Source organism: Anas platyrhynchos, chromosome 1 (assembly GCF_047663525.1).
Source record: "Anas platyrhynchos isolate ZD024472 breed Pekin duck chromosome 1, IASCAAS_PekinDuck_T2T, whole genome shotgun sequence".
Taxonomy (NCBI): domain Eukaryota; kingdom Metazoa; phylum Chordata; class Aves; order Anseriformes; family Anatidae; genus Anas; species Anas platyrhynchos.
The window spans coordinates 111499278-111525019 of NC_092587.1; the positions used below are offsets into that span (position 1 = coordinate 111499278).

The 25742-nt window shown below is 44.6% G+C and overlaps 1 protein-coding gene across 6 annotated transcripts in view; it reads right to left on the reverse strand.

The window, feature by feature from the left end:
* Positions 1-25742, reverse strand: part of RUNX1 (RUNX family transcription factor 1) — a 156072-nt gene that overhangs the window by 23439 nt on the left and 106891 nt on the right. For 4 of the 6 annotated variants that reach the window (XM_027449139.3, XM_027449137.3, XM_072026734.1 and 1 more), the window contains one exon: positions 9930-10121. The exons of the other annotated variants lie outside the window; for them this stretch is intronic. In XM_027449139.3, coding sequence (XP_027304940.1) covers positions 9930-10121 — 192 coding nt within the window. The remainder of the gene's footprint in view (positions 1-9929; positions 10122-25742) is intronic. 6 annotated transcript variants of the gene reach the window in all.

Consider the following 25742-nt stretch of genomic DNA (forward strand, 5'->3'; position numbering starts at 1 on the left):
AACCTTGCTCCCAGGTGGCTCTAATTCCTGCGTCCTGTGGGATCTCGCTCAGCTCCTGCATTTCCCAACACGGCCCCTTGTCAAGTGAAGGCTGGCAGTGGCTTTCTGGGGCCAGGGCTGACTCCTGGCCCTGGCACGGCTGCAGGTCCCAGGCTGGTCCCCTGCCACATCCATCTGCAGGGCTTACCTGGGCAATGGGAGAGGGCTTGCAAGGTGGTGGCTGGGGAGTGCCACTGCCACAAGAGCCTGGCACAAATGCCCAGGTATGTGTTTAAAAGCTGAAAAGAGGGGGTTTCAAAACAGTGTTTGCAAAGCAGTGGCAATCCAGTTGTACCTCGGTGAGCATCAGCTGGCAAACCTTGGTTTGCACTCATTTGAAACGTCTCAGTCCCTTTTGTGTGGTTCTTTTTCAAGTTAATACAAGTGTTCACTTTTGTAAGGTATGGCAGAGCAGAGCTGTTCTCTGGTTGATACCTTCCCCCATCAGGTAATTAATACTAAGTCTGAATTTGCAAATGGTTTTGCATGTAAAATTGCTCATGTATATATAGGTCTCAAGGATATCAAAGAGACTGTTTGTTTGAGCAGTTATTCACGTGCTCTCCTGCAGAATGAGGATTATCATTTGGAGTTGGGATTTTCAAAATTAAATGAGCTTCAGTAACCGTATGCAGTGATAACTCAAATCATCATAAACACCATGCTAGTTCAGCTAGCTCTAAATCAGCATTACAGTAATAAAACAAACATTTCTGACAAAATGTTGTCTTTTCTACCTTTCACCAAACACAGCAGTCTACAGCAACCTCTCCGAATACTGAAAACTTATCAATGAATGAAGCAGGGAGTATGTAAATTTTTGCTATGAGAATGATTTTTGGCTGCACTATGTTTCATTAGTAATGATCACCTGAACTTGATCCTCAGGAAATAAGAACCTGAACCGGCCAAGTCATTCCTAAAAGCTCTGGTAATTGTAATTATTTAAAAATGCAAAGGATGTAAACCACAATGGTTTAGATTATAAAGCCAGCCTGGTGATCCTGTTCCATTTTTGGGTACCTAATCAAAGACACTGAAAGCATCCCTTTTTGCAGAAATCCAGGCTCCCTGAAAGTGCCTGGGGTTGAGCACCAAAACCTGGAAGCTCTCAGAACCACCAATCTTGAACTGATTATCTTGCCCAGTACAGATAAACGAAGTAAACCTCTGAAACAGACCTAGGCATTTACTGTCAGAAATCGAGCTGACCTTCAGAGCAAAACCACAATTTTTTAATGGATCTATTTCCCATGCCTTTGTTTTTCTATGCTTTTAAGTGAAGAGATGTATATATATAGAATGAAAATGCTCAGATGGAGGCAATCATCTATTTGCCTATACAGTGTGTTTCCTCTGTTTTACAGAGCACATCCAAGCACACTGTTCCTTGCATGTGAGCAATCTCCTTTTATACTGGTCACGATATACCGAACACGTAGGGAACACATATAAATAAGTTTACTGATGGTGTACCGTGCACTCAGTCATGCAAGGGGAGCCCTGTGAACCCTCTACACACATGGGACCATCAGTGGAAAAGGCAAGGGCATGCCTACACTTGGGGCTCCAAAGGAAGCCCCCTGCCCTGTGGCTTAAAGCCCAAGGGTGAAGAAGGCAGAGATCTATGCCATAACACACGGGAGATCTGCGCACAGATCCATCGAGCTGAGGCAGAGTTTGGAGGAGAAAAATCAGAAGGTCTGGTGGATTCAGGTCTGCCTGGGCTTAGGGACTAACCTGTGTGTTATTCTCCTTGTATTTTTCCTTCTTTGTTTTCTAGATGGCTCTGCTCTAACCCCCCAGCGGTTCAGGTTTGGAAAGGCTCAATTCAGTATTTGAGGGAAAATAATACATTCAATTACAAAATCAAAGCAGTATCTCCTGGCACATGGGCAGCATCAGCTGAATAATAAGCTGTTTTCAGTGGGTGTTTGTTTTTAGGGTAAGGAGTTCTTATTTATTTTTTGTTTGTTTTATTTACCATGGGAGGTAATTTGAGCTCTGGTATCAAAACATGTCATGTTCTGCCAAGAGGGGATTAAAGCAGAGAATGCTATGGAAAGAAACTGGATTTGTCAGTAAAGAACTAAGAGAGATTTTATTTACCAGAGTTTTGCAATCAGAGCTTTTAATCTTCATCACAATTGGGCTATTCAAAGGCCAAGAATATGCTTCAAGGGCCAGTCAGGAATAACCCCAAAAGCAAAGAGTAGCTCAAATGCTAAAACGCTAACAAGTGCACGGCGACTTGCTAACCTCCAAGGTTCATGACACTGGAGCACCTGCCTCTGGGGCAGGCAGAGATGTTTGCTTTAGACAACTTCAGCACACCAATGCAACAGGTGGGATTTGGTGCTGGGCAGGAAAAGCAGTGAGCCAGGATAAGGTGTTCCCATGGAAAAGCAGGAGAGCCCAGAAACACGGCTAATCTCAACAGCAGATATGGAACATCATGGAGGTACAGAGGGGGCTGTGTGAAAGCTGTGCTCCTGAGAGATGCTCAGCCTTCTCTGCAGCCCCAAATGGGAAGGCAAGACCTCGGAAAGGCACCTCCAGAACTGCTGTGCCATCCGAGAGCCAAATAAGCAAGAAGCAAGCCTGAGGAATTCACTCTTGTCTCTGAACATCACGGTGGCTACTGAGAGCACTTGCCTTGGGCTGGAAACATCAACGCACCTACAGGAATCCTGCATTGAGTCAAAGGGTGCCTCTGCTTCTACAGCGACGTAACGGAGTGTGGGGTTTGCCTTACTGATTCGGGAATGGCAGACCAAAGCAAAACAAAGAGAACCCCTGTGCAAGTTAAAAGCTGAAACAGGGATACTTGTTCCTACCTGCAGGCTCTGTATCTCTTAGCAGTATCCATCAGCTCGACATTGTTCTCATGTGGTAAAAGACATGGACTGATTAATGAAAAATAAAACTAGTTGGGCACAAGCTGCCAAATTTTATCAGTGCCCAAAATATTCAGCCAGAGAGCTAGAGGCATTTCCAAAGGCATCTCTGTAATTGTCACTAATTTCTTGGGGGCCAAGATGATTGGCCATTACCTAAAATATCTTGATAAGTTTTTCTAAAAAATTTTTGAAACATCAAGTTCCAAACAGCTTGCCAAGTGGTATGTGGAGTGACTTTGACAAACCTTAGAACAAAACAGGGATCTCTAAGCTCCTTTCTTTCTGCTTTAAAACCAAGGTTTCCCTCTCTTTAGTTAAAGTTGTCCTCCAGGATGCTCCATATTGAGGACAGAAAAAAATAAACAAACAAACAAAAACAAACAACAAAAACAACAGAAGGAAAATTTGTGTAAGTGGAGATGTTGCTTGGGGACTGAGAACATATTTGCTGCCTTATCTAGTGCTTTTTTAATCTCAGGAAGTGCCAGGCAATTGGAATATGAAGATTGGTATCTTTTAAATATATCGACACTTGGAAATCTTCTGGATTAAACACCATTACATAACTCTTTCCATTAGGGCGTTAAGTTGATGAAAAAGCTGAGCAGTTTCAAGCCCTTTCTTTTCGAGAGCTGCCTGCAAGGAGGCTGGCAGGGCTCTTGGACAAGGCTGGTGCCCCCGGGGCAGGCGCCGAGGAGCTTGCTTCCTCACCTTGCTCTGCCCCGGCTGGGACCAGACTGTGAGCTGTGGCTGGAGGGGATGAAACCTCGTGGCTGGATGGCTTCCTGCAACTCTGAACTGGGAAAGTCTTCTCCTCAGCAGGCCAGGCATGAGGTTTGCAGCCCCAACTACCTGCACATGGTGTGAAATGGAGGTCGTGCTGGTGGTGCCTGTGCTGTGGGCCTGGCTGAGATCTGTCCTGGGAAGTTCTGGAGACCTGGCAAAGGAGGTGGGAGCCAGGAATGCACTGGGAGTCTGCAGGCAAAGACTTTGTCTCGGCACTGAGATCCGACAGAGCAAAGCATTGAGAACATCCCTGAGCTTCCCAGTGACTGTCCTGGAGAAAGAAATGTTTCTCGTTTGGCCTCGGTGAAGCCGCAGGTGCAGGGAATGGATCAAATGGAACAAAATATGGGCCTGGAAAGCATCTCTGGGGTAGAGCAGCCCAGCCACATCCTATATTGTGCGCTTACATAACACAGCAAGATCCATCTTAAATTACATCTTTCTGTCTCTAATCACCCCCCTGGAAGGCTGCCAGGGCCACGCTGATACATGGGAACCATCTTCCAATTTCCAGGCTAAATTCATTGATGACTAGTTTACAGAATAACCACTTGCTCCCGAGCCAGCGTTGTCCTTTGACACCAATGGTGCTCCTCCCTCCTTGGTGTTGAGCTTCTCTGCTGTGTTTATTGACTGCAGTTACCTTCCCTCTCAGCCTTTGTTTTGGTGCCCTGACTTAACCTGGTTCTGCTAATCTCTTCTTAAAGTAAGGTCTCCGTTCCTCTTGTCACACTAACAGCCCCCTTTGCACCTAGTGCCATTTGAGTTAATTTTTTTGAACACTACATGATCATAGCTTTATCCAAATCTGAGCTGAGATTTATTTTTTTTAACTGTCTGTCTTGCTCTGAATACAGTACCAACCTATGGTATCTCAAAATGGCAAAACTGGTGGCCTGCTTCTGTCAGGTGAGAAGACGATGAGGAGGAGATGGTGGAATAAATGTTTCTAACACCAAATTGAGGGAGTTCCTCAGGACCGCTCTCATTCCTGGGCTGCTTCTGGCTATAACAACCCCTCTCTTATGTCACAAAGAACCAGCCCTGCAGACAAGCAAAGGCTTGGCAGAGGTAACGCGTCACGGCAACAAAATTTTATCCCTGTCAAAATTAATATTTGGAGAGGACCCAACTGGTTTTAAGAACCTTGCAAATCAAATGAAAGCCACGCATCTCGCTGCAAGGAGCTGATTTCCACATGGGGTGAACTGGCAAAGTGAAAAGCAACACAAAGAGCTGGAGCCAAGAAAGAATGGATGCGGTGAAGCTGAAGGTTATTTAGTTATATTACACACCTATGGCGTATATCTTTGCCACGCTGATATTTACAATCCACTTTTTCTGTTACGTAGAGTACATTCTGTATGTACCACAGCCTCGTGAATGTTCTCTAAGATACAGGTACGGAGGGTGTTAGTTTCAGAGCAAAACGAGAAGCAGCGTTCTGTTGGGCTGAACGAGAGAGGAATTGCTTTGAGTAAGCTAATCTGGTTCACACAGCAGCGTGTGCATCTCTTCGTACGCGGGCTGGTTTATGACACAACAAGTAAATAGCAGGGTGAGTCTGCTACTGATGACACCGTACCCTTTAAAAAGAAAAACTGCTGAGGTTATTCATGGCAATATTAAAGTATTATCTGCTGAGACATATATGCGAATCAAAGAAATGTATTGTACCATCAGTAGAAAGATATTTCTCTCTATAAAAATCTCCTTTTTGACAGAGCCAGCTGGAAATATTCCAGCTAAACAGATCGGCTTAGCAAAATATTTTGTGAAAACACCACTCATTCAGCAAACCTCCTGCGACCTCCCGGTGGCTGTGGCAATCAAGTTCTGAGCCCACAGCACCTCTCCTTCTCACGGTGTCCCTCCTGCCTTGACCCTACATGCTCCCAGCACGTTGGCTGCCCGCTCCCGGTGCATGTGGGGCTGGGGAGGTGAGCTCTGCACGTCCAGGAAAAACCACTGGAGCATTGCATCCCTGGCCATGAGGCTTGGCAATGACATGAGGGCTGCCAGTGGCCACCCAGCGCTACCCTGCTGGTCGAGGAAGGTGGGAGAGCTGCTGATAGGCAACATGCTGAGCTCCGGCGGCACCTGTTTGACGTGCTGTATTTTGGGATGGAGAGGTCAGGTGGTGAATCAAGTGGGAACATGATGATGATACGTGTGCCAAGGGAATGACAGGGAGAGGCAGACGCAGCCTGAGAGAACGTGAAAATGTAGGTAGCAACGTATGAGGGGAAGGGCTGTGAGTATGGGATCCTGGGAGCCTGTTTACTTGTCCTGGCAAGGAGCGGTGCGCACACCTAGGATTCTCCAAAGCTCCCAAAAACTGCATTTTGCAGCAATGAAAGACGGAGGCACAGCCACAGCCCTGTGCCTGCTGCCAGCCTCTGGGAAGGGCTGCCCTGCACACGCTTCTGGCTCTATTAACCTATGGCCGGCTAAGCCGATTCAAAAGTGGAAATATTAAAAGTTGGGGCAGGATGCAGTTATGGCAACAACAAAGCCATCTTAATTCCCCACGCTTAAACACCGTCCTTGACTCCACTGCTGCATTTCCCTGGTTCATGGGAACCCTGATAAACTCTGGCTGGTTTTGGTGGAGAGAGATTACGATAGCAAGGACCTTGAAATGTCTCCTCAACAAAGCACACTGCACCTGGAGGAAGACAAAAGGCTGGCTTGTAACAGAATAATCTCTCTGTCTTTATGTTTCTTGCTAATTCAAAGAGCTGATCTCGCCATGATCTCTGTTACTTTGCTGTTGGTGCTAGTTCTCTGCTTTGGTTGAAGATCTGTCAGCAATTTTATTACAGACTCTTGTTTCCAGGGATTTAAGACCTGGTCATAAAAGCATGGTCCCAGCTGAAACTTAGCATATAAGATTACAAAATTAAAAAAAAAAAGAAAAAAGTGAGCAAGCAAGCTCAAATATTTTTAAGGCTATAAAAGCGTAAACAGAAACAGAAACATGCACCTTAAAGTGATTACAATGATTGTTTGTTTTCCCCAGACAGGAAAAATTACTTTATTTTATTAATTTTTCTAACCTATGGGTAATTAATAAATCATTAGTTGGAAGCATTCTTGGGCTAATTTGAAAAAAAAAAAAAGGATTGAAATTGAAATAATTTAATTGTACACATTTTTGGATGATATTCCTAACGCCCTAACTTACTTATGTTATTTGTTAGCTCAATGTTATTGCCTCAAAAAGAATACCTTCTCAGGCTGATGACTTACACCTTTAAAATATTTCTATTGACCCTTAATAAATCATACTATAAAGGAGCCATATAAATTCATATTTTTAAAACTCTTGAATTATGGATCTACCTATGCTGGTTAACACTAACCACTATAAAACCAGTAATTATGTATTTACTGTCTGGTTTAGACTGGTATTAGAAGAAACTCAACCGTAATATATACAGAGAGAGATTTACATTTATGGCACATATAAATTTCAATGCTCATCGAGGGTTTTACCTAAACTTTCATAAATAACAACCCGGCACAGCTCACATAGCTCTATTTTCTTTTCCTCTCTCTGCAAAGGAAGGGGTGAGTTAAGGATGAAGTGTTAGCTGGCGCTTGAGCTCTAACTGAATTTCCTTACTCTGCGAGCACAGGTCAAATCCTTTGACATGATACGCTTGGTACTTGCACAAAGTAATCTTTCAAGTTAAAACATGTGTGATGTGGTGGAAGCCTTCTCTCCCCTTCGGTTCCCCTTTTGTCTGTGAATTGGTTATGGTTAGATCTTTTAAATGAACAGGTGTACTTGCTCGCTTTTTGTGATACGAAAGAAGCATAAAACTCGATTATAGCAATTTATGGTCTCTTAACTTGCTTGGACTTGTATCCATGACACAAGCAGCTTTATGCTCAAATTCAAGACTTGGTAAAATAGGAAGTTAAAATTAACCTCAATCCTTTTATAGATGAAAACCTCAACAAATAAACAGTGGTTTAGTGGCATGGCAACCTGCCCCTTTAAATCCAAGAACTAGTCTGAGATGTCTATTTTGAGTTAGTTTTGTTTTTTTTTTAAAAAAAAAAAAAGATAATTGGACTTGGATGAGCAGAGGAGTAGCCTGTGATTCATACCAGTGTGAGTTAAAGCACGGCGCAATGCTGCTGCTGAGAAGTTAGCAATGTATGGGCTTTTTGTGCCTTATGCCCATATAAAAAGCACCCCATACTCTCTTCAGTGAGAGTTTAATAAATGTGTTTCAGGACGTGAAGAAGTACATGCCGGTATGGCAACAGGGTGGAAAGGGTCAGAAGCATTTCATTTTGGGGGCCTCCCTTCTGAAACATGATGCTGTTGAGTAAAAATAAAAGGCATGAAAACACCCGTACTCCCTAGAGATCTCCCATGAGACCAGCCCAAAAGCCAGCCCTACTTTGAACACTGAGCAAAACGCGATGGTGCTGTAGCTCCTTGCCACTGCAGCCCTTTTGCCTTGCTGCAACAGTGGGACGAAGACGAGCCCTAAAAGCCAAAAGGTGCCTGCGGCAGAGGGAGTCAACATCAAAGTGGCTTCGGGTTTAGGGTTATTTCACTGGTAGAGGCTGCAGCCTCAGCAAGTTGCTCAGGAGGGTCTTAGGATAACGTGCAAACTGGGAAGGCAGAAGCAAAGGGGAGCTCAGGGGAAGCTTTGAGGAGGGTATCGATGAGGAAACACCAGCAATTCAACTGGTACCCCCTTCCAAGCTACTTTCACAGGTGAAATGCATTAAAACCATATTTGTGAAGAGCAAAGCAGAGCAATATACTAAATATATTACTGAAGAGAGCAGCTGAGCCCCCAGACGGGTGTGAAGCCGTCCCAGCGAGGGACCTCCATGTGGAACAAGGGAAGGGGGATACATGGGGCTGAACCCGATACTCTGCTAAGCATATAGTGTTCCCGAGAAGCCGAGGAATGCACGTCTGCGACCGATACCTCCACCCACGGAGCTGCAGGCTGCCGAGCAGCCGCAACAGCATGGGCATTTGCTTTTGCAGGAGCTGAGCTGCATGGAGGGGAATCCCAACGTGGTCTGCTCTGCAGATTAGAAAACCAAGGGAGGCTGGTGAGGTGCAGGATGAGACCCAGGAAAGGACACTGTGTGCTCCTTCAACCTTTCTGTTTGCTCATTTGCTTTTTCCCTGCCTCTTGTTAGAATATAATATGTGGCAATGTGTTGGTTTATTTCCCGTGCTTCTCAAAACTGCCTGGTTCTGCATTCAGTGAAGTCAACAGAAGGTTTACAGTAGATGTCACTGGGCCAAAGACCTCCCTGGTCCTGGGAATAAAAAGATGCAGCAAGCTTTGTGTTCTGCAAGTGACATACTTTTCTGTATGCAACAAAGAGTAACCCTGGCTTTAAAAAATAAATGTTGAAAAAAGAACTTATTGCAGGAATTGATGGTAACCCTCTCCCCGCAGAGCACCAGCAGAGAACTTCAACTACAAGAAGAGCAGAAGAAAACTCCACTGGGAACAGCTCTCACTGCAAGTACCATATTGCACCCTCGCTTCAGAGGCATCTCACTACAAACCTGCACCTTGATATGCATTGCGTGAAGTGTGTTATCAGCTATCATTACGTAGCGACCTGATTCTCTGCTTATGAAGTTCCAGCAGATTTTAGTAGCAGATTTGATCTTACTAGTGACAGACTCAACTCCAGCAGTGGCAGATAAGGTTTCAAACTGAATTACTTGGTTTCACTGGCATCATCAAAGCCTGCATCTCAGAGGAAATCGGACTCCAGAGTCACTGTTCGGCAGGTTTTTGTTCAAATACAACCCAACGGATAACCACCAGCCCCAGAAATATGTTCAAACCAGCCTGCCCACATTTAGATCTTGTCTCTAAGAGGTCCTCTGCAGGGGACAAAGCACTTTGTAAAATTCTCTTTGCAACTGTCTCTCTGGCAAAGGTCAAAGCAAGGCATTGACATAATTCTCTCTCATTCAAGCACACAATTAATTGATAACTACCCATCAGGAAATACACCTACACATACAAAAAGGCCTATGATAATGCACCTTTGCAAGAAAACAGCCTTGCAAGGCCTCCATGGATCTCAGGACAGCCAAAAAGAGAGGCAGGGGCAAGGGGGAAATGCCTCCGAGCCCCATAGCTCTCAGCAAGGCCAGGCAGGTGCTGGGTGAGCAGGGGGAGGATTTTGGGTACTTACCCTGAATCTGACTCTGAGGCTGAGGGTTAAAAGCAGTGGTGTGGTTCAAGGAGGCTCGTGGGTTGGGTGTGGGGGCTGGGTGGTGTGGGCTGACCCTCATGGCCGTACGACGCAACTGCTCCAGTTCACTCAGGCGCTCTGAAAAGGACAAGCTCCCGGGCTTTGTCTGCTCATCTAGTTTCTGACGATGTCCTATTGTGGGAGGGGGGGGAAAAAGATCAGAAAATCTCACTGATACATGAGGTCTGTTGACTTTTTTTTTTTTTTTTAAAAAAAAAAAAAAGAAAACCCTCATCCACTGGCAAAGTACCTAACCAGCTAGCAGCTATCTGCAATTAAACTGAAACCACCTCTCTGCAAGAACAGGAGACACAAACAAGTCATGCATTGAAACCATATCGCAGGGCAGCCCAAGATGGCCTACTCTGAAAAAACAGGTTCACTGAAAAGTGTAGTGCACCTTCCTATTGCACCTCATAATGGGAGAGGAAGCATTTTTGGAAGGAGTAAAGTCTGTTGGGATGAATAAAAGGAAGAAAATTGTGATGGCCCCTGTGCTAAACCTGCATTGGAGTAACTCAGCAGAAATTCAATCTCAGACTGTTGTGAAGTACCATAATTAGACAAGTACTAGGGGGCTATAAAATAGTAAACCCAAACAAATCCCATTTTTGGATCCTTTAGCAATGGTTTTATAGACAGAAATAGGCAAGAAACACCAGAAGCTGGCAGAATTGCAGCTGGCGGGTCATGAAGTCTCCCTTAGTGGAGTTTCCAAAACATGAGGTCCCACCAGACATCCAACTCTAGGGGAACTGATGCTGACATTACAGTGCAGGCCAGTGCACAGAGGGGTTAGCTTCGGCCATGTGCAAGCTATGGGGGCCCACATGCCCCAGGGCAACCTTTGGAGGATGGGGGAACAGGGAAGGAGCTAGAAGGCAGCGCAGCATCGGGGCACAGACAGGTTCAGCTGGAAGGGCAGAGACCTTGTCTTGTCATGAGGACTGGTGTCAAGATAAACTTTAGCTAGCAGCAATGAGCAATATGCAAGGAATAAGGTAATGCATTTCTAACTGCTGCCTGTGAGTGCTCTCTGCTCTGGGATCCTATATGTAGCCTTGTCACAAAATGCCACATTGCTCAATAAACTCAAAGACTGAGTACAGAGCATACACTAAGGATGTCTCATCTCTCCGTTTCCCCCAGTCCCAATTCCACACTTTGCATTTGTCTCCAGAAATCAGCTGCCTTGCGAATCTTTGTGTCTTGTCCCTTCTCCTTTTTTCCTAAAGGAAAGGGCACTGTTACCCTCACCTGAACACATCTCCACTGTCTAGCCCAGAGGCCAAATTTAGTTCTACTTGCTCCCTTAGAGAAGGTGGCATTATCCATGTTTTCTGCCAAATCCCATAGTTTTCTGCCTGTCCGCTCCTGATTTTCATTGTCTTTCCACAAAAAGTTGCCTTTGACATCTCTCCACCCTCCGTGCCAGGAGGTGGCCAATGCTGCTCCTGTGGCAAGTCCTGTGAACTCGTGGCTGCAGCAGTGAAACAGACTGGCACAAAACTCCCCAGAATAATCCACATGTCCTCAGAGTATTTAATGTTTAAACATTTATATACACCCAGCTTCCAATTCTGCCTATCGGTGAATAAGCAACAAGCGATCTCTGAAAAGGTCTGTATGTCCCTTACTCTACAGTGTGCTCTTTCATGCCACCCTAACAGCTTAATCAAGACACAGGACCATTTTATACACTAAGGGGAAAATGTACATTTAAAAGCAGTTCCCAGTAGCTGCATTTCTAAAATTAAATTTTATAACTTGTATTATGGTTCCAAATCGCAGCGGCTCGGCATTTCTTCCTGTTGCCAGGCCCTTTGGCACAGCTTGAACTGTCTCAGATTCCACACTGTGCTATAAATTATCCCAAGAGGGGAAAAAAAATTAAAATATAAAAAGACATATTATATAGCAGCGGTTTCATCATTAAAGAGACCCATTAGGGCTTCCAGAAAAAAAAAAAAAAAAAAAAAAAAAAAGGAAGGCGAGGGGGGAAAGATGAAAAAGACTTTTATCTGACATTCTGGTGGGTCAAGAGCAAACGCTTCGTTTGTCAGCAGTGCAAAGCTGGACACTGCCCCAAGCCTCAGGCTCCTGACACCGGCCTTGAACGCGAACACGCGGAGTCATACAAGATGTGTAAAATACCTCATACATTTGGATTAGTTTAAGCTTCAGCGGGCTGAACCAAGGGCTTGCGGAGCCAAGACTCAGATCTTTCCAAATCCATACCCCCAGTGTAATTTATTCCTCATTTCGAATTCACGTCAGCCATTTTCTGCTTCCAAGCCAGCAGTCTGACCTCCCTGTACCCTGCTTTCTCCTCTGCCGGCCAGGCGCTGCCCTCACGGCACCCCGCGCTGCGGCGGCCCAGCCTGGCCCCAAGCTATCCCACGGCCCCGGGGTGAGCAGTTCCTGCGCTAAGGGCTGTGCTCAGGCCAGCGAGGCAACAATTAATGTTCCCCTCTGAAGCTCGTCCAGGCACTACATTTGTTCCTGAATTAACAAATGAGCCAAAGGCGCAGCGTCCTCCTGAGGCCTCCACGGGGCACGCTGCTCCCAGGCCTACCACCTCGTGTCTCCGCATCGCCCATCCACCAAGCGAAGCACCTGCCCCAGATTCTGTCAGTTTTGGGCATTGTCAGAGGATTCCTCCCTCAGCTTGTAGCTCCAAAAGTCACTTTCCACTCCCCATCACCAATCAGAAGACCTATCCAACCTTATCTCCCCTGCTGGCTGCTGCAGGTAGCAGCACTGAACCTGTTTTTGTGGTAGGAAATTGAAGAACTCTGTCAGAAAAATATAACAAATACAAATGGTTTTCCCAAGCCACTATAAACGCACAGGCAGAACATTGCTAGGGTGACTTGTATTTTCACATTTATTAGCTTTACTTTGAAGTTATCCTCTAAACATTTTGCTTAAAGAGCAGGCAAGTTGTCCTCGGTTCACCCCTGTAAAGCACAGGACTATTATTATCCCCATTTTGCAGGTGGAAAACTGAATCACGGAGAAATGAGGTGACCTGCCTGTGGTCAGACAGTGAACCTGCGGCAGACGCCTGCCTCCCAGCTCAGCACTGTGCCCGCACCACCAGTCTTCACAGAACCACAGACTCATGAAGATTGGAAAAGATCTTTAAGATCAACAAGTCCAACCATCACTTAACACCACCAAGACCACCACTAAACCATGTCTCTAAGCACCGCATCCAGACATCTCTTCAATACTTCCTGGGGTGGGGATTCCACCACTTCCCTGGGCAGCCCGTTCCAATGCTTGACCACCCTCCTCCAGAAGAAATCCTTACCAATATCCAATCTACATGTAAACCTCCCCAGGTGCAACTTGGTGCCATTTCCTCACATCCTCACACTTGTCACCTGTGAAAGGAGACTAATACCCCCCTTGCTGCAACCATCTTCCAGGTAGTTGTAGATAGTGATGAGGTCTCCCCTCAGCCTCCTTCTCTCCAGACTAAACAACCCCAATTCCCTCAGTTGCCCCTCATAAGTCCTGTTTTCTAGTCCCTTCACCAGCTTTGTTGCTACTCTCTGCACTCACTTGAGCACCTCAATGTCCTTCCTGTAGTGAGGGCCCCAAAACTGAACACAGTACTCAAGGTGCGGCCTCATTGGTGCTGCATACAAGGGGACAATCACTTCCCTGGTCCTGCTGGCCTCACTATTCCTGATACAGGCCAGGATGACATTGGCCTTCTTGGCCACCTGGGCACACTGCTGGCTCATGTTCTGCTCGCTATTGACCAGCACCCCCAGATCTTTTACTGCTAGGCAACTTCCCAGCCCCTTTCCCATCTCTGAAGAGTAGTGTGAGGAACGTTGAGTAAGAGTGGCAGACGGAAGCCGTGCACCTAGTGCCACCACTCCCAGCACCAGGCAGGGTGAGGGGGAATAGTTGCCACAAGAGGGGGTGGCATTTTTCCTCCTGCTCTTGTGCTCCCTCTTCTCTGGGGTTGCAGAGTTGGAGGTTTTCCATAGAATAAATACGGTAATAAACCCTTTGGCTAAACCAAAGGGGTTGGGAGCTTCTGGACTTTTTTCCTTATCCCTTTCAAATACGGAGGTCAGGCAGACTTTTTTACACAGAATATTAAATGAGGAGTGTAGAGAAAACATTAGCTTTTCTGATACTTTTACAGCAACACGACATGAAAGTGTTTTCCCTCTTAATGGGAGGGAAACGCAGTTTTATAGACTTCAAGAGGCTGTGGAGCACTCAGCTTGGACAGCAGCCACCTGCTCGGAGCTCTGGATGTGGAAGCAACCAGAACGACGTGTCTTGGCAGCCCCCATCCTGTGCACATCCAGGAAAGGTGTGAGGCCCTCGGTGCTCCCATTCTGCCCGACGAAGCTACCGAAATTCCTGTGTACACTCAGTAAGAGACTGCTGTAGTGAATTGATGCACTTTTTTTCTTTTCTTTCCAGTTTTGATGAGACAAGCACACTCTTCTGTCACTTGCTCCCATTCACACACAAACCTCACAGTTTGGAGGAACCCAAGGGTACAGACCTGAGGCCAGAGACACACCCAGGCAGAGAAGCCTCAAGTTTTCATGTATATAATGCACAGGTTTCCTGCCCCAAATTAGCAGATTGTACTTGTGTGTGTGGATAGCACAAGGGGAGCTTATTTAAGCAAAGTCCTTTGTCCCCAAAGTGAGCAGAATACCTCCCTCTCTCTCCTCTGCATCCCTTTTTCTGAGGACAGAAACAGAGGATTTCACAAACTGTGCAACCCAAAAAGTGGTTTATCCAAGGGTAAAACATCGTATCCGTTCAGGCTTTGCCAAAATGGGGAGCGACTGACCAGACCCAATGCTTTGGTTTAAAGAAATCTTGCCACTTTGGAACCATTTTGGAACTTGATCCAAGCATCTCCGGTTTTCAGGGCTGTTTGTGTGCAGGGCTTTGGTTTGGCTCCAGCTCTGGCTGGGTAGAAAATAAGCCATGTTTCACTGTGTCTAGCTAATAAAGTGGTAAACATTGTTTAGTACCACAGAGTTAAAATAAATCCAATTATTTTGTACGTAGTGAGGAATGAGAAGAAAATCTGCTCTTTCACTTTTTTGTAGGAAGGGAGCACATGCTTTTTAGTGCAAAAAATAAAATAATCTTGCAAACAAAACTGAATTGAAGTATAGAACTTCTATATTACTACAAAACTGAGTACTGCAAATGCTTGAAAATCATCCATCTTGCTTGTTAAAAAAAACACACATTTTTTTGCTAACAATGGAAATAGTGCCATAATATTTTTCTATGCCCCAAATGTCACAGTGAAAATAATTTAGTCTTTTTCCCTTATTTGCTATCTCTACAGGAGCAGCAACTAATATAACACCATTTACTGTGTTTTAAAGCAGACCTGACTTGATCCTGCAGAGGTGTATGCACTAACCAGTTATATGGCAGCCCATGGGGTTCTAGAAAGTGATGCTTGAAAGCGAAACCAGCCTAAAAAGTGGTTTCCTCCCTAGCCTCCATGGTTTGGAAGGGACTTATACCACATTTGGGCATTACAGAGATCATTGCAGGACAGCACTGGAACACACCAACCTCTTGTACAGTGTTAAAAATACAGTGTAAAATGTTCCTAAAAAAGGAACTAGACACACTGTAGGATGTTTTCCTTCTCCTCAGTTAAAAATATTGCTGCAGTGAGGAGAAATAATGGTGATGGCAGTCAGACCTTCGAATAGATTCATCAGCAATTATATTTTTTGGCTGTTTTTCTAAGTACTGTGCAAGGAAAGCCTTATTTCCAGACAGTAGGAAGAGCATGGCAGACAGGATATTATGCTAAACATTTCTGTGTTGTGTCTGTAATTACCGCCAGAATCAGTGTTGGTCATCGGACCCAACCTGACCTTAGGCTCGAGGTACTGGGAAACACATGAATGAGACTGGACATGATGCACATGCACCATTCCCCGGCACAATGCACAGCCTGACATCCAGATGCCCTTCAAAAGCTGAACACCAAATAACGCCAGCGCTGTGTAATGCCAAATACAGACGGACTGACACCAGGAAATGTTTCCAGCTGCGCTTCTTCTATCAGCTCCCTGGCAAACCTCGGGCTTTCCGTGCCTTTATGGAAAATCTGTTTGTTGCTCTGAGTAACTGCAGACATACTAGACGTTTCAGGTGTGATCCTTTGCTCAGCATTTAATTTTTCCACTCGATAATCCAATTTGGCTGTATGTTAAACAAGTGTCCAGTGCTGCCAAGAAGGCACACCAGGATTCACGCGGCACCTTTGCTGCTCTCCAGTAGCTCCCCCAGTGCAGACCCTTGCCTGTGGGAAATGCAAGGCTGCTGACGGCAGCTCCGTTCGGGTTCCTCACCCCACACTCACTGCACAGTAGCGACACACACGCTGGCAGCTCCTGCTGAGCAGCTGGGGTACATTTTTTCCTACATTTTTTAACAGTAGTTAAATACTCCCAGTGATATTGCTTTTCTTACGGCTTCTTTTTAAAAACATCATTTAAAAAACACCCAACTCACAAATGGATACTATGGATAGAGCAAGCTACAAATTTCTAACAAGAAGGAGTCCTTCCCCTGGATGGGAGAGTCAGAATCAAGTCCATCTTGCCTGATCTGCAATAGAAAATGAACTTCAGTTTCTTATTTTCCATATGAGAGCCCTAACTATAGGCTGGGAGCCCATCTCCCCCCATTTCTATCCGTATTTCATTGTCCAGCTGCAGCGAGAGAGCCCACATTTTGAGAACAGGAGTGCTGGGCTGAAGAGAGCACCCCTCCAAAAAAAAAAAAAAAGGCAAAACCTGGTCCTTTTAGTCATCCTCCCTCCAGCCAGACACGCTGAGTGCACAACTATGGTCAAGACTATAGGCTGCTCAGGGCTGGACCTCTCTGCTCCTGACAAACACTTGAAAAGTATCTCACTCATCCTGAGTTACAACAGCCAGTAAAAGCAGTCTTGGAAATCGCTGCAAGACAGGAAAGATGCTTTCTCCCTTCCAGCTCTGCCGGTACAGCTCGTGCTGTACTAACAAGTAGCAATACACAAACATGCTTCTTCTTAAATCTGAACAACAACAAAAACCAACAAAACCCCACAATTACTTTTCTTGCCACGTATCCACCCTGCCATGATGATCCTGACATATAGGTGCCCTCGATTTTTGTTGTCAAAATGCAATTATTCTGTGGGTTCATCTCAGGAATTAGGTCACCTCAGTGAAGTAAAAGTAAGGGAACTGAGTGTTAGAAGTTTTGAGGGAAGAAGTTGTTCGTGGAAGCTAAATTAGTCTGCAAAATTATACCCTTTGCCTTCTTTTCCCTTTCCCCCATGTTGATGTATACGCTCCAAAAATCCCGACTCCTTGACAAAGTTTGAATGACTCCCAACTTAAGCAGCACATTGCCAAAAGCCTCTTTTGTTTCTTTATAGTTTGCATCTTCCCACACGTACAAACTGCCATAAGAATACCCTCCAGACATGGGCTGAGACATAATAGTTGAAGATATGGATGAGAGAGGAGGTGCAGAATGAGGCACAACCAGCCAACCAACAACTAAGCCAGCAACCAAGAAAAACATAGGCACAAAAAGAGACCTCTGTCCAAAGAAAAAGCTGCAGAAACAGAAGCCTCAGACTGCTAGGACTGATTGCTGTTTGGAGATGGTTGTCTCTTCACTGAATGCAGGGGGATGAGGCTCCGAATTCAGGCACCTTAATTACATTACAGACTTACGTGGGATGAATCTGTACCCCCACCCTCTCAACCAGGGGTGTGCAAAGCAGGGATGCTAGCATTTGCCTTCCTTGCAGTGGTCAAGTCCCATGGTCAGGTCCCATGGCTCACTGTTTACATAAACCAGGGGAATCTGTCAACACAAAACTAAATTTACCCTCCATGGATATTGACTGCACAAGGACTTGTGAAAAACTTTGCTCCTGTCCAAAAAAAAAAAGCATGTATCCCGGCTATGTGCTTCCCTTAAACTGAAGACCTTTGCTTTTAAGGCTGGTGACTGGTGTTTTCACACAATAGCTGAAAATACCTGCTTTTCTAAAGAAATGAGGTTGAATATTTTTATCTGTAGGTTACTAAGCAGTCCTTCCTCTGTACTAATGCTCCATTGTGCCTACACAGGACTGCAGTTCAGTGAAAGCTCATAAATTTCACGCAGTTCTGCCTAGTCTTTATTTTAGGTTCTTGAACCTTTTTTTTTTTTTTTGCTTTCCTCATTTTCTTTGCAGCTGCAGGGAGATATAGTAAGCTACTGTATAGCATTTTGAAAGCAGGGCCTCTGAGAAGTTTCCAAACTGCATACAAGCAGGTTATTCTTTGGCTTGTTTTCTTTGGCTTGGTGTTTGCAGTGCAGAATGAGTCAAACAGTATTAACTTTCAAGAGGGAAGTGGTGTGGTCAACCAAAACTGTTTGTGGCTAGATTGCGAAGATAGGTAGAGCAGGTAATGAAGAACAGCCCATAATGCAGGGTGTAGGTAGGAGAGGCAGACAGACTCAGACAAACAGAATCCTTAATAATTAAATCAACACGGTCGCCTAAGTTTTTTTCTGCAGCTTTATGTGCTGGGGTTATGACACAGCCTGACTCCTCTTAGCTGGTCAGCCTGCAGAAGATGGCCTGGTGCATTTTGCTTAATAGGCTCAAACGACAGCACTCTGCCAGGGAAGAACAAAGGTCCAATGCTATTTAGGAAAAAAAAAAAAAAAAAAGTATGGACTTTTCATTTGTGGCTAGTTAAATGCTTTTTCGTGTCTCCTCCCATTTTCACAGGCTGTTCCTTATCTGCTCCACAATTAAAGAAGGCAAGGGAGGTGATGTTTCCATACTTCCCTTTCCTTAGGATATGTTTTGGATATTAACGAGCAGAATGTGCTGTAATACTAGAGACATCTCTTTCTCTTACAGTTCAGAAATTGCTGGACGTGGCCTCTCCCAAGCAATTATTTCCCTCCTGCTTTGCAATGACCCATGCAGCATGCAGCACTGATGTTCGGACAGTCTGACCAAGATTCATCAACAACATTACCAGATAATGCATTTACTCATTACGATTCCCAATTGCAAAAGACAAGCAAAAAACAAGGGCAAAAACTGAGATCCAGAGCAAAAGCCCTTTTTGCATTCATTACAATGGGTGACAGAGGATGAAGCAAAAACCTGACGTGTTTTCACATGGGCCTACAGGGATGGGACTGCTGCACCTTCAGATAACCCAGGGCAGGCAAAGTGAGGAGGGACTGAAGCACGGGTGGAAATGCCACACGGATTGACCCCACCTTTCTCTTAGGTGTTTATTTTGTTAAATCCCAAAATAAGGCAACTTCTCAAAAACTGAGGCCTCAGAAAGGCTCTGTACTGCCCGCCAGAAGCTTGCTTGGCAAACGTGAGTGCCTGACCACTCCTGCATGGGGTGGAAGCTGCAGTTCCCAGGGCACATCCTGCATTTTCCCTCCCCTCTCTCCCATGGGAGCCTGAGCACCTCCCTTCATGTGGCATCCTGCTGAAGGAAGGGTGGAAGGGATCAGGCTGCAGAGGTGGCCTGCATTCACGTCCTGCTGCCCTCCCATGCACCCCTGAATGACACCTCCTCTGCTGCTGGCAGTGCAGCAGGCATTTGGTGGCGAGCCCTGGATGGGGCAGCGGGGTTGCCAACAGATGATCCAACAGCAGCACTTGGCTGGCTAACCTCCTTCTAGGAAGGGCAGGGGTTATGTGACACCCTCGAAACCCCAGCAGGTTTCAACCAGAAGTCCACCATTCCCCAGCTCATGCAAGGCCCCAGCAGCTGCTGCAAAGCTTTCATTTGCTGGCATTTTGTGTCTGCCATTGAAAGTCCACCCTTGCAGAAGACAACAGGATGCAGGACCAGACTCACAATTCTCTGGCTTAGAGCACCACCAACCCACTTCACCAGAAAGAAAATTAGCATGTCAGTGAGCTAGGGTCTTCAGTGGAGGCCAGCAGATAGTCACAACCCTGTGATGAACGTCAGACCTACTGGCTGCTTTGGAAGCATTTTCCTAAGTAATATACAATCACCTAATTCTGCTTTTGTCACAGCTTCAGAGGACTTTCCCACTGATTTCAGCAGAGCTAGACCAAGACTGGCTATATTTGAAAATCCATCATGCAAACATAGGTAAACACTTCAAAATACTCACCATAGTCTTTGTAGACACTCAACCATTAGGCAATAAAATAATGAACATTCAATGCAAAAATTAAATTGGCAAAGATGAAAAAAGTGAAAGAAATGAAAAACAAACAAACAAACAAACAAACAAAACACCAACGTACAAACCTCTTCTCAATTTAAAATCACAGTAATTCAAGAAGGAAAGAAAAGAGCTGCGTGGGATTAAGTGACTCAGACAAGGAACTGAAATAATTTCTAGAGGACCAGGCTAATTGTACTGCCATTCCTAGCCTACCCTACAACAACTCTGATTTCCTCTTTTTACCTGCTAAATGTGAGGAAGGAGCTTGTACCATCAACACTTCCATCTACCTTTAAAAGAAACAGCTCAATAAATAGGCAAGCAAATATATATGAGCTGTCACACTCCCAGAAAAGCAGCCTCTATAGCAATGCTTGACACAAGATTTTGTATTTTGTCAGTTCCATTTAGCTAAAATGACCAATTCCCTACCCAAGTCACCCAACATCAACTCTTCTCACTGATTCAGCAGAGAGGCTGAGAAATGCCAGGGTAAAAAAATCCCAAACCATCTTTTCCAGGTTGAAAGGAAGTGTTTACACCACAAAACCTCAAGGATATTGGTATTAAAACCAGAAGGGAAATATTGAGTAGGACAAAAAGGATGCCCCCATCACCAGAGAATGCTGAGCATTCGCATGTTTCGTAATCCTTTGCATATCTTATGGAGAACAAACAACGCTGTTTTTAGGAGCAGTGGGTTCTGTTGTGTAGCCCACTTTTTAAACATCCAAAGTCAGATGATCCTGTGCTATACGATGGTCCTATGATGTTTGATGGTCTTGCTCTGGATGTGTTGCTCTGTAGAGATGCACACATAAGCATGCAAAGGCAACCAACAGCAGATGAAACCATTTAGAGACAGCGATACACTAAGTCACACTGCTCGAATTCGGGCTAGAGATGTTTTGTAACTTCACGCAGCTGCTGTAGGCTTGCACGTTACCATTGCACAAGCTGACTACAACCGTCTCCAGAGCATGCTCATAATTTAAGCACCCGTCCACCCACTCGCCAGGCAGTGTCAATGAGACAATGGGATGCAGGGCTACAAATACACGCAGAGAAACAGCACTGCTCCGCCACCGGCTCTGCTTGCAGCCCATCCCTTTCTTTTGTCTGCACAAGATTTATTTAGATTGGAACCTCTCGGGGGTGAGTGTCTTAGCCAAGATTTTTAAAAAGTGATTTGCACATTTGGGTTCCTATCCTCAGAGGGCAGTGCGCTGTGGAGTGTGTGGCATGCAGCTAGTGTTAGCAAAGGCAAAGAGTCCCAGCCACGCTCGCATTTCAGTACAGGGACATGTTATACAGACACTGAAGTTGAAAGTGACAGTTTTCTCTCTACGCATTTTCTACTTTTAAGTAGCTTTGAAGCACTGTACTTCTCCAGGTGAGTGGAAGGATCTGGTAAGCCTTCTCTGAAATTTATACGGTGGGTCTATTCCAATGCCACGATGATTCATGTTCTCATGATTTCTAAACTGTTCTTTGGTATATGTTAGTCTCAGTTTCCAGCAGATGGAGGTACTTGCAGCAGAAAGCAAGCAAGAAATGAAGGCATTTCATGTTATTTCAGGTCACCGAGATGATGGGGTTGGTGAACTGTTTGGCTTTTCCTTGCAGGAGAGGCTGAAGGTGAAGGCATTCCTTCCAAGTAGCTACAGGCCAAGGGTTTCTCCAGGAACTTCACGAGCAAGCAGGGATCACTTCAGACCAAGGTCTGAGGGTGCCCTCAACTGTGGTTGACCACACGTGCACCTCGTGGCTAACTCTGTTGGGAGGCAAAAGCCAACCTTTGTCCCTGGAAAGGCACTTCTTGGGCCAGCAGCTCTTAAAGCATCTTCTCCAACCCTGCTCAGCAAAATTATTCTCTCTCTCTCACTCTGTTTTGCAGCATCATGCCCTTTGATACAAGGATGCCAAAAATGTTTTTGGGAAAACCACATATCCAATACGGGATAATCACATTTAATGCACAGCTTAACCCTGGACAGCTCAGGGCCACCAGGGCAAAATCTATGCAGCCTTTTCATTCTGCAAAGTTTTCAGGCACCTGGTCCATTAGTGATTTTTTTCAGAGTTATGTAGGTTAAAACAATTCAATGAGAAAAACAGAAAGAAGCAGTCAAAAGAAGAAAAACCTAATTTTTGAGCAGACATGCACAGTAGGTCAAATGGCCTAAGGGAAATATTTAATTTAAGAGTCATACTATTTCTACCAAGTTTCCCAACCAAAAGTATTTTCATCAGGAGCACTACTCTTGATCTGGTTACTGCTAATGATTTCCCCCATGGACTTAGCTCATAAAAACATAAATTGCTTTATGAATCATAGAAGCATAGAAGTTGGAGAAGAAAATGATGGGTTAGGTCATCTTGCCCTTCTCACTGACAGTGCAGTATCATTTCTTTTTATAAAATAAAAAATTAAAAAAAAATAAAATGAAAATAAGCACTTCAGTAAAGCCGGAGAATGAAAATACTGAGTTCAAAAGAGATTTTAAAAATACATAATGAATGCAGTGGAGGAAGAGCCAGATTTGTAAGTACCTTGGCTCTCTCTACATACCATGACAATTTGATGAGAAGTATCATCTGGATAGGCACAGTCAGAAATTCAATGGCAAAAAAAAAGACAATGGTGTAAATAATGCACACAAGTAATTATCAAAGTTGTAAATGCAAATCTGGTAGTTACATATGCAAATAGGCTGTTGGGCAAAGAATTGGCCATACTTTGTACACTGTGACCAAATGTACAATGCAAGAATCTATAGTCTGAAAACCTGGACAGTCAGGCCTTTGTGCAGAAAGGGAAGGTGCACACATGTGATGACACACACCATGCTATCGTCACATATCGTGACATCTCCACACATCACAGTGAGCCAAAAAGTCCTTCCTTTTGGAGCCTTTAATTTGAGTATTTTTCTACTTTCCCAAAATGGCATTACTTTTTGAAGATCTTTTACCCAAGCATGCATAGCTGAAGAAGTTGTCCTTTTCATTAAAAACCCCTGGTTTTAGAACCATTAGAATTAGAATGGCATCTAACTTGGTGAGGACTCAGAAACTGCTCCTAATCTATCATTCTCTGAAGATGAAAGAAATAAAGTGTTTCTGTTATTTCTTAAGTTAATCAGTCTAAAGGTGTTTGGTTTGTTTTAAGTATTTTTACAACCTCTCAGAGTCACTAAAAATTGTCCTGGTACGAAGTTCTGAGTTCTGTCTCAGATTGCCTCCCCTCTCAAAAATGGCACCTTAACTTCCAATATTTTTTGCAGGCAACATAGGCACTCACTAGAATTCAGTCTATCTGCAACTGTTACGAACAACAAAAAAAAAGTAAATGAATTAAAAATAAGTTGCTGGAGTTGGTTTCAGAATTAAGTATGCTTTTTTTTCCAGAGGTCTGCAAGAAAGCAGTATCTAATTTTGTTCCCACTGCTACCTTCCTCAGATTTCTTTTGAATCAGGACATCTTAGAAAACCCAGCTCAGTATTTCTGCAGTTTCTTCAGCTCAGGAGAGAGAGTGAGTCATGGATCTCCAGGCACGGAAGTTCCCAAATATTGATCACTGAAGCTAGAAACCCTCCTCTAATCTAGCAGCTTTTATTTTGATTCCTGCCTGAATGCAAGCAAGAAGGCTGATATCATTTCAAAGCTCTTCAGGACACAGCATGCATGTGCTGCCATGTCCAACCACATCCCTTACATGTGAGTTTGTACAGGTAGCAATCTATGCCATGCAATCACTTTTTGTACAGGCTACAAATGCACCTTGATCTAATCGGGTCAGTGCAGAACAGGACGCACCCGCTGAGTGAGGGCGTAAAAAGAGTTGTATAGCCCAAAACAGACAGAACTGTCTCAGAGCCACAAGAGTTACTTGGAGAGAATGGATTCTGAGTTTAGTTACTAGAAACTGGTGACGTGGTGCTAGCTGGGAAAACTGAGCTGTAGTAAGGGTTGTTCCAAACACGTGAGGAACAAGGAATGGGGAAAGCACTGGGAACTACTTCTTCCTTCCTTCGCAGCGTGTGCTCTATTCCTCCGAGCCACCCAGTATTTCAGTCAGATGTACCAGGAGGACTGCAGCATCCAGACTGACTGCAACAGCCGCCGCAGTTCAGAAACCCCTGGTGGGAAGTCAGGCTGAAGGACCTTGCAGCCCCCTTACAAGTGAAAGGAGCATAATCCCTTCTACCTTGCCTCAGGAGTGATTTAGCGATAAAAGGAGCTGTGCATTCCTGCCAAGGGGGGGCTGACCGCTGCTCACGACACACATAAAGCCTCCCTGACTGTGGAGCTCCTTTATACCTCTGACTTGCCCGCGACAAAGTGAAATCATTTACAAGGAAGCTTTTACATGCATTTGAGTCAGGAAGATACATGTGTTGCTTCAGAATGTATTATATTTCTACTTCCTTTTTAAAATGTAGAATCTTATTAAATATTAACTACTATAGCAACTGAAGAATTGATTTAAAACAGTAGGTATGCCTGCAGGATGGTTTTGTTTCTTACTATTCTAGCAGACTCATATTCAAACAACTAACGCTTATTTGTTGTGTGCAAACTATGAACATGCCCAGGTAATTGCATACACAAATCAGCAGCTTGCATATACAAATATCTATTTTATGTGCACAGCTGCCTTGTTCACCGGGGATATTTTTTCAGGGACAATCCAACCACAGTTTTCAGAAAAACAAATGCAAACTAAGTAAGAAGCCTTGCCCTGACAGCAATATTTGTTTTAAAGTCTGGCCTCAAATCCAAAAAATATAGGACAGAATCTTCCATTAAATATATGCAGTATCACGACACAACTCAGACGAATGAAGGCTCAGGAAGAAAATGTACATGAAAGATAGGAGTTTTCTAAGCTATTTTAACTCAAGTTTCAAATCATTATTTTTTTCCATCACTCAGTTAAGTAGCCCAGAGCCGTAAGTCTCATTCTCTAGTGGGTGTTTGAATCTTACTGCTCTCTTCTCCCGGGACGACTCCACTTAAGCAACAGCCAGAACTTCTGCCAAGTGTGCAGGAGGAGTGAAAAACTAACCACAAACCTCAATTTGCATCAGGGCATTTCGATAAAAATATGAAAATTCCACACTTGGGCTAGTGACTGAGGTTAAGGATTGCCTCTGGTAACAGGCAGAGCATGTGCTGCAGGAGCATTTACATCTGCCTGTCTGTTCCACCCTCACCCCACTTCCATCCCAAACAAAGCAACCTTCCCTCCAACCTCACAAAAACAACTGCATGTGTGAAAGGTGTGGGCAATTCCCTGAAGATACCAAATCATTCATCTTCTCCTTATAATTTATTCTTAAAAAAAGAAAGAAATATATAGGAGAGATTGCTTGTCTGTGAGAACGGGTGTCCCAGTGGGGTAATTGCATCTGCTTGTTGGAAGCACTACTCTCAGCAATTACTGTTTTCCCAAGTTATACCGTGGAGTGAGGCACAGTGAACTCTACCAT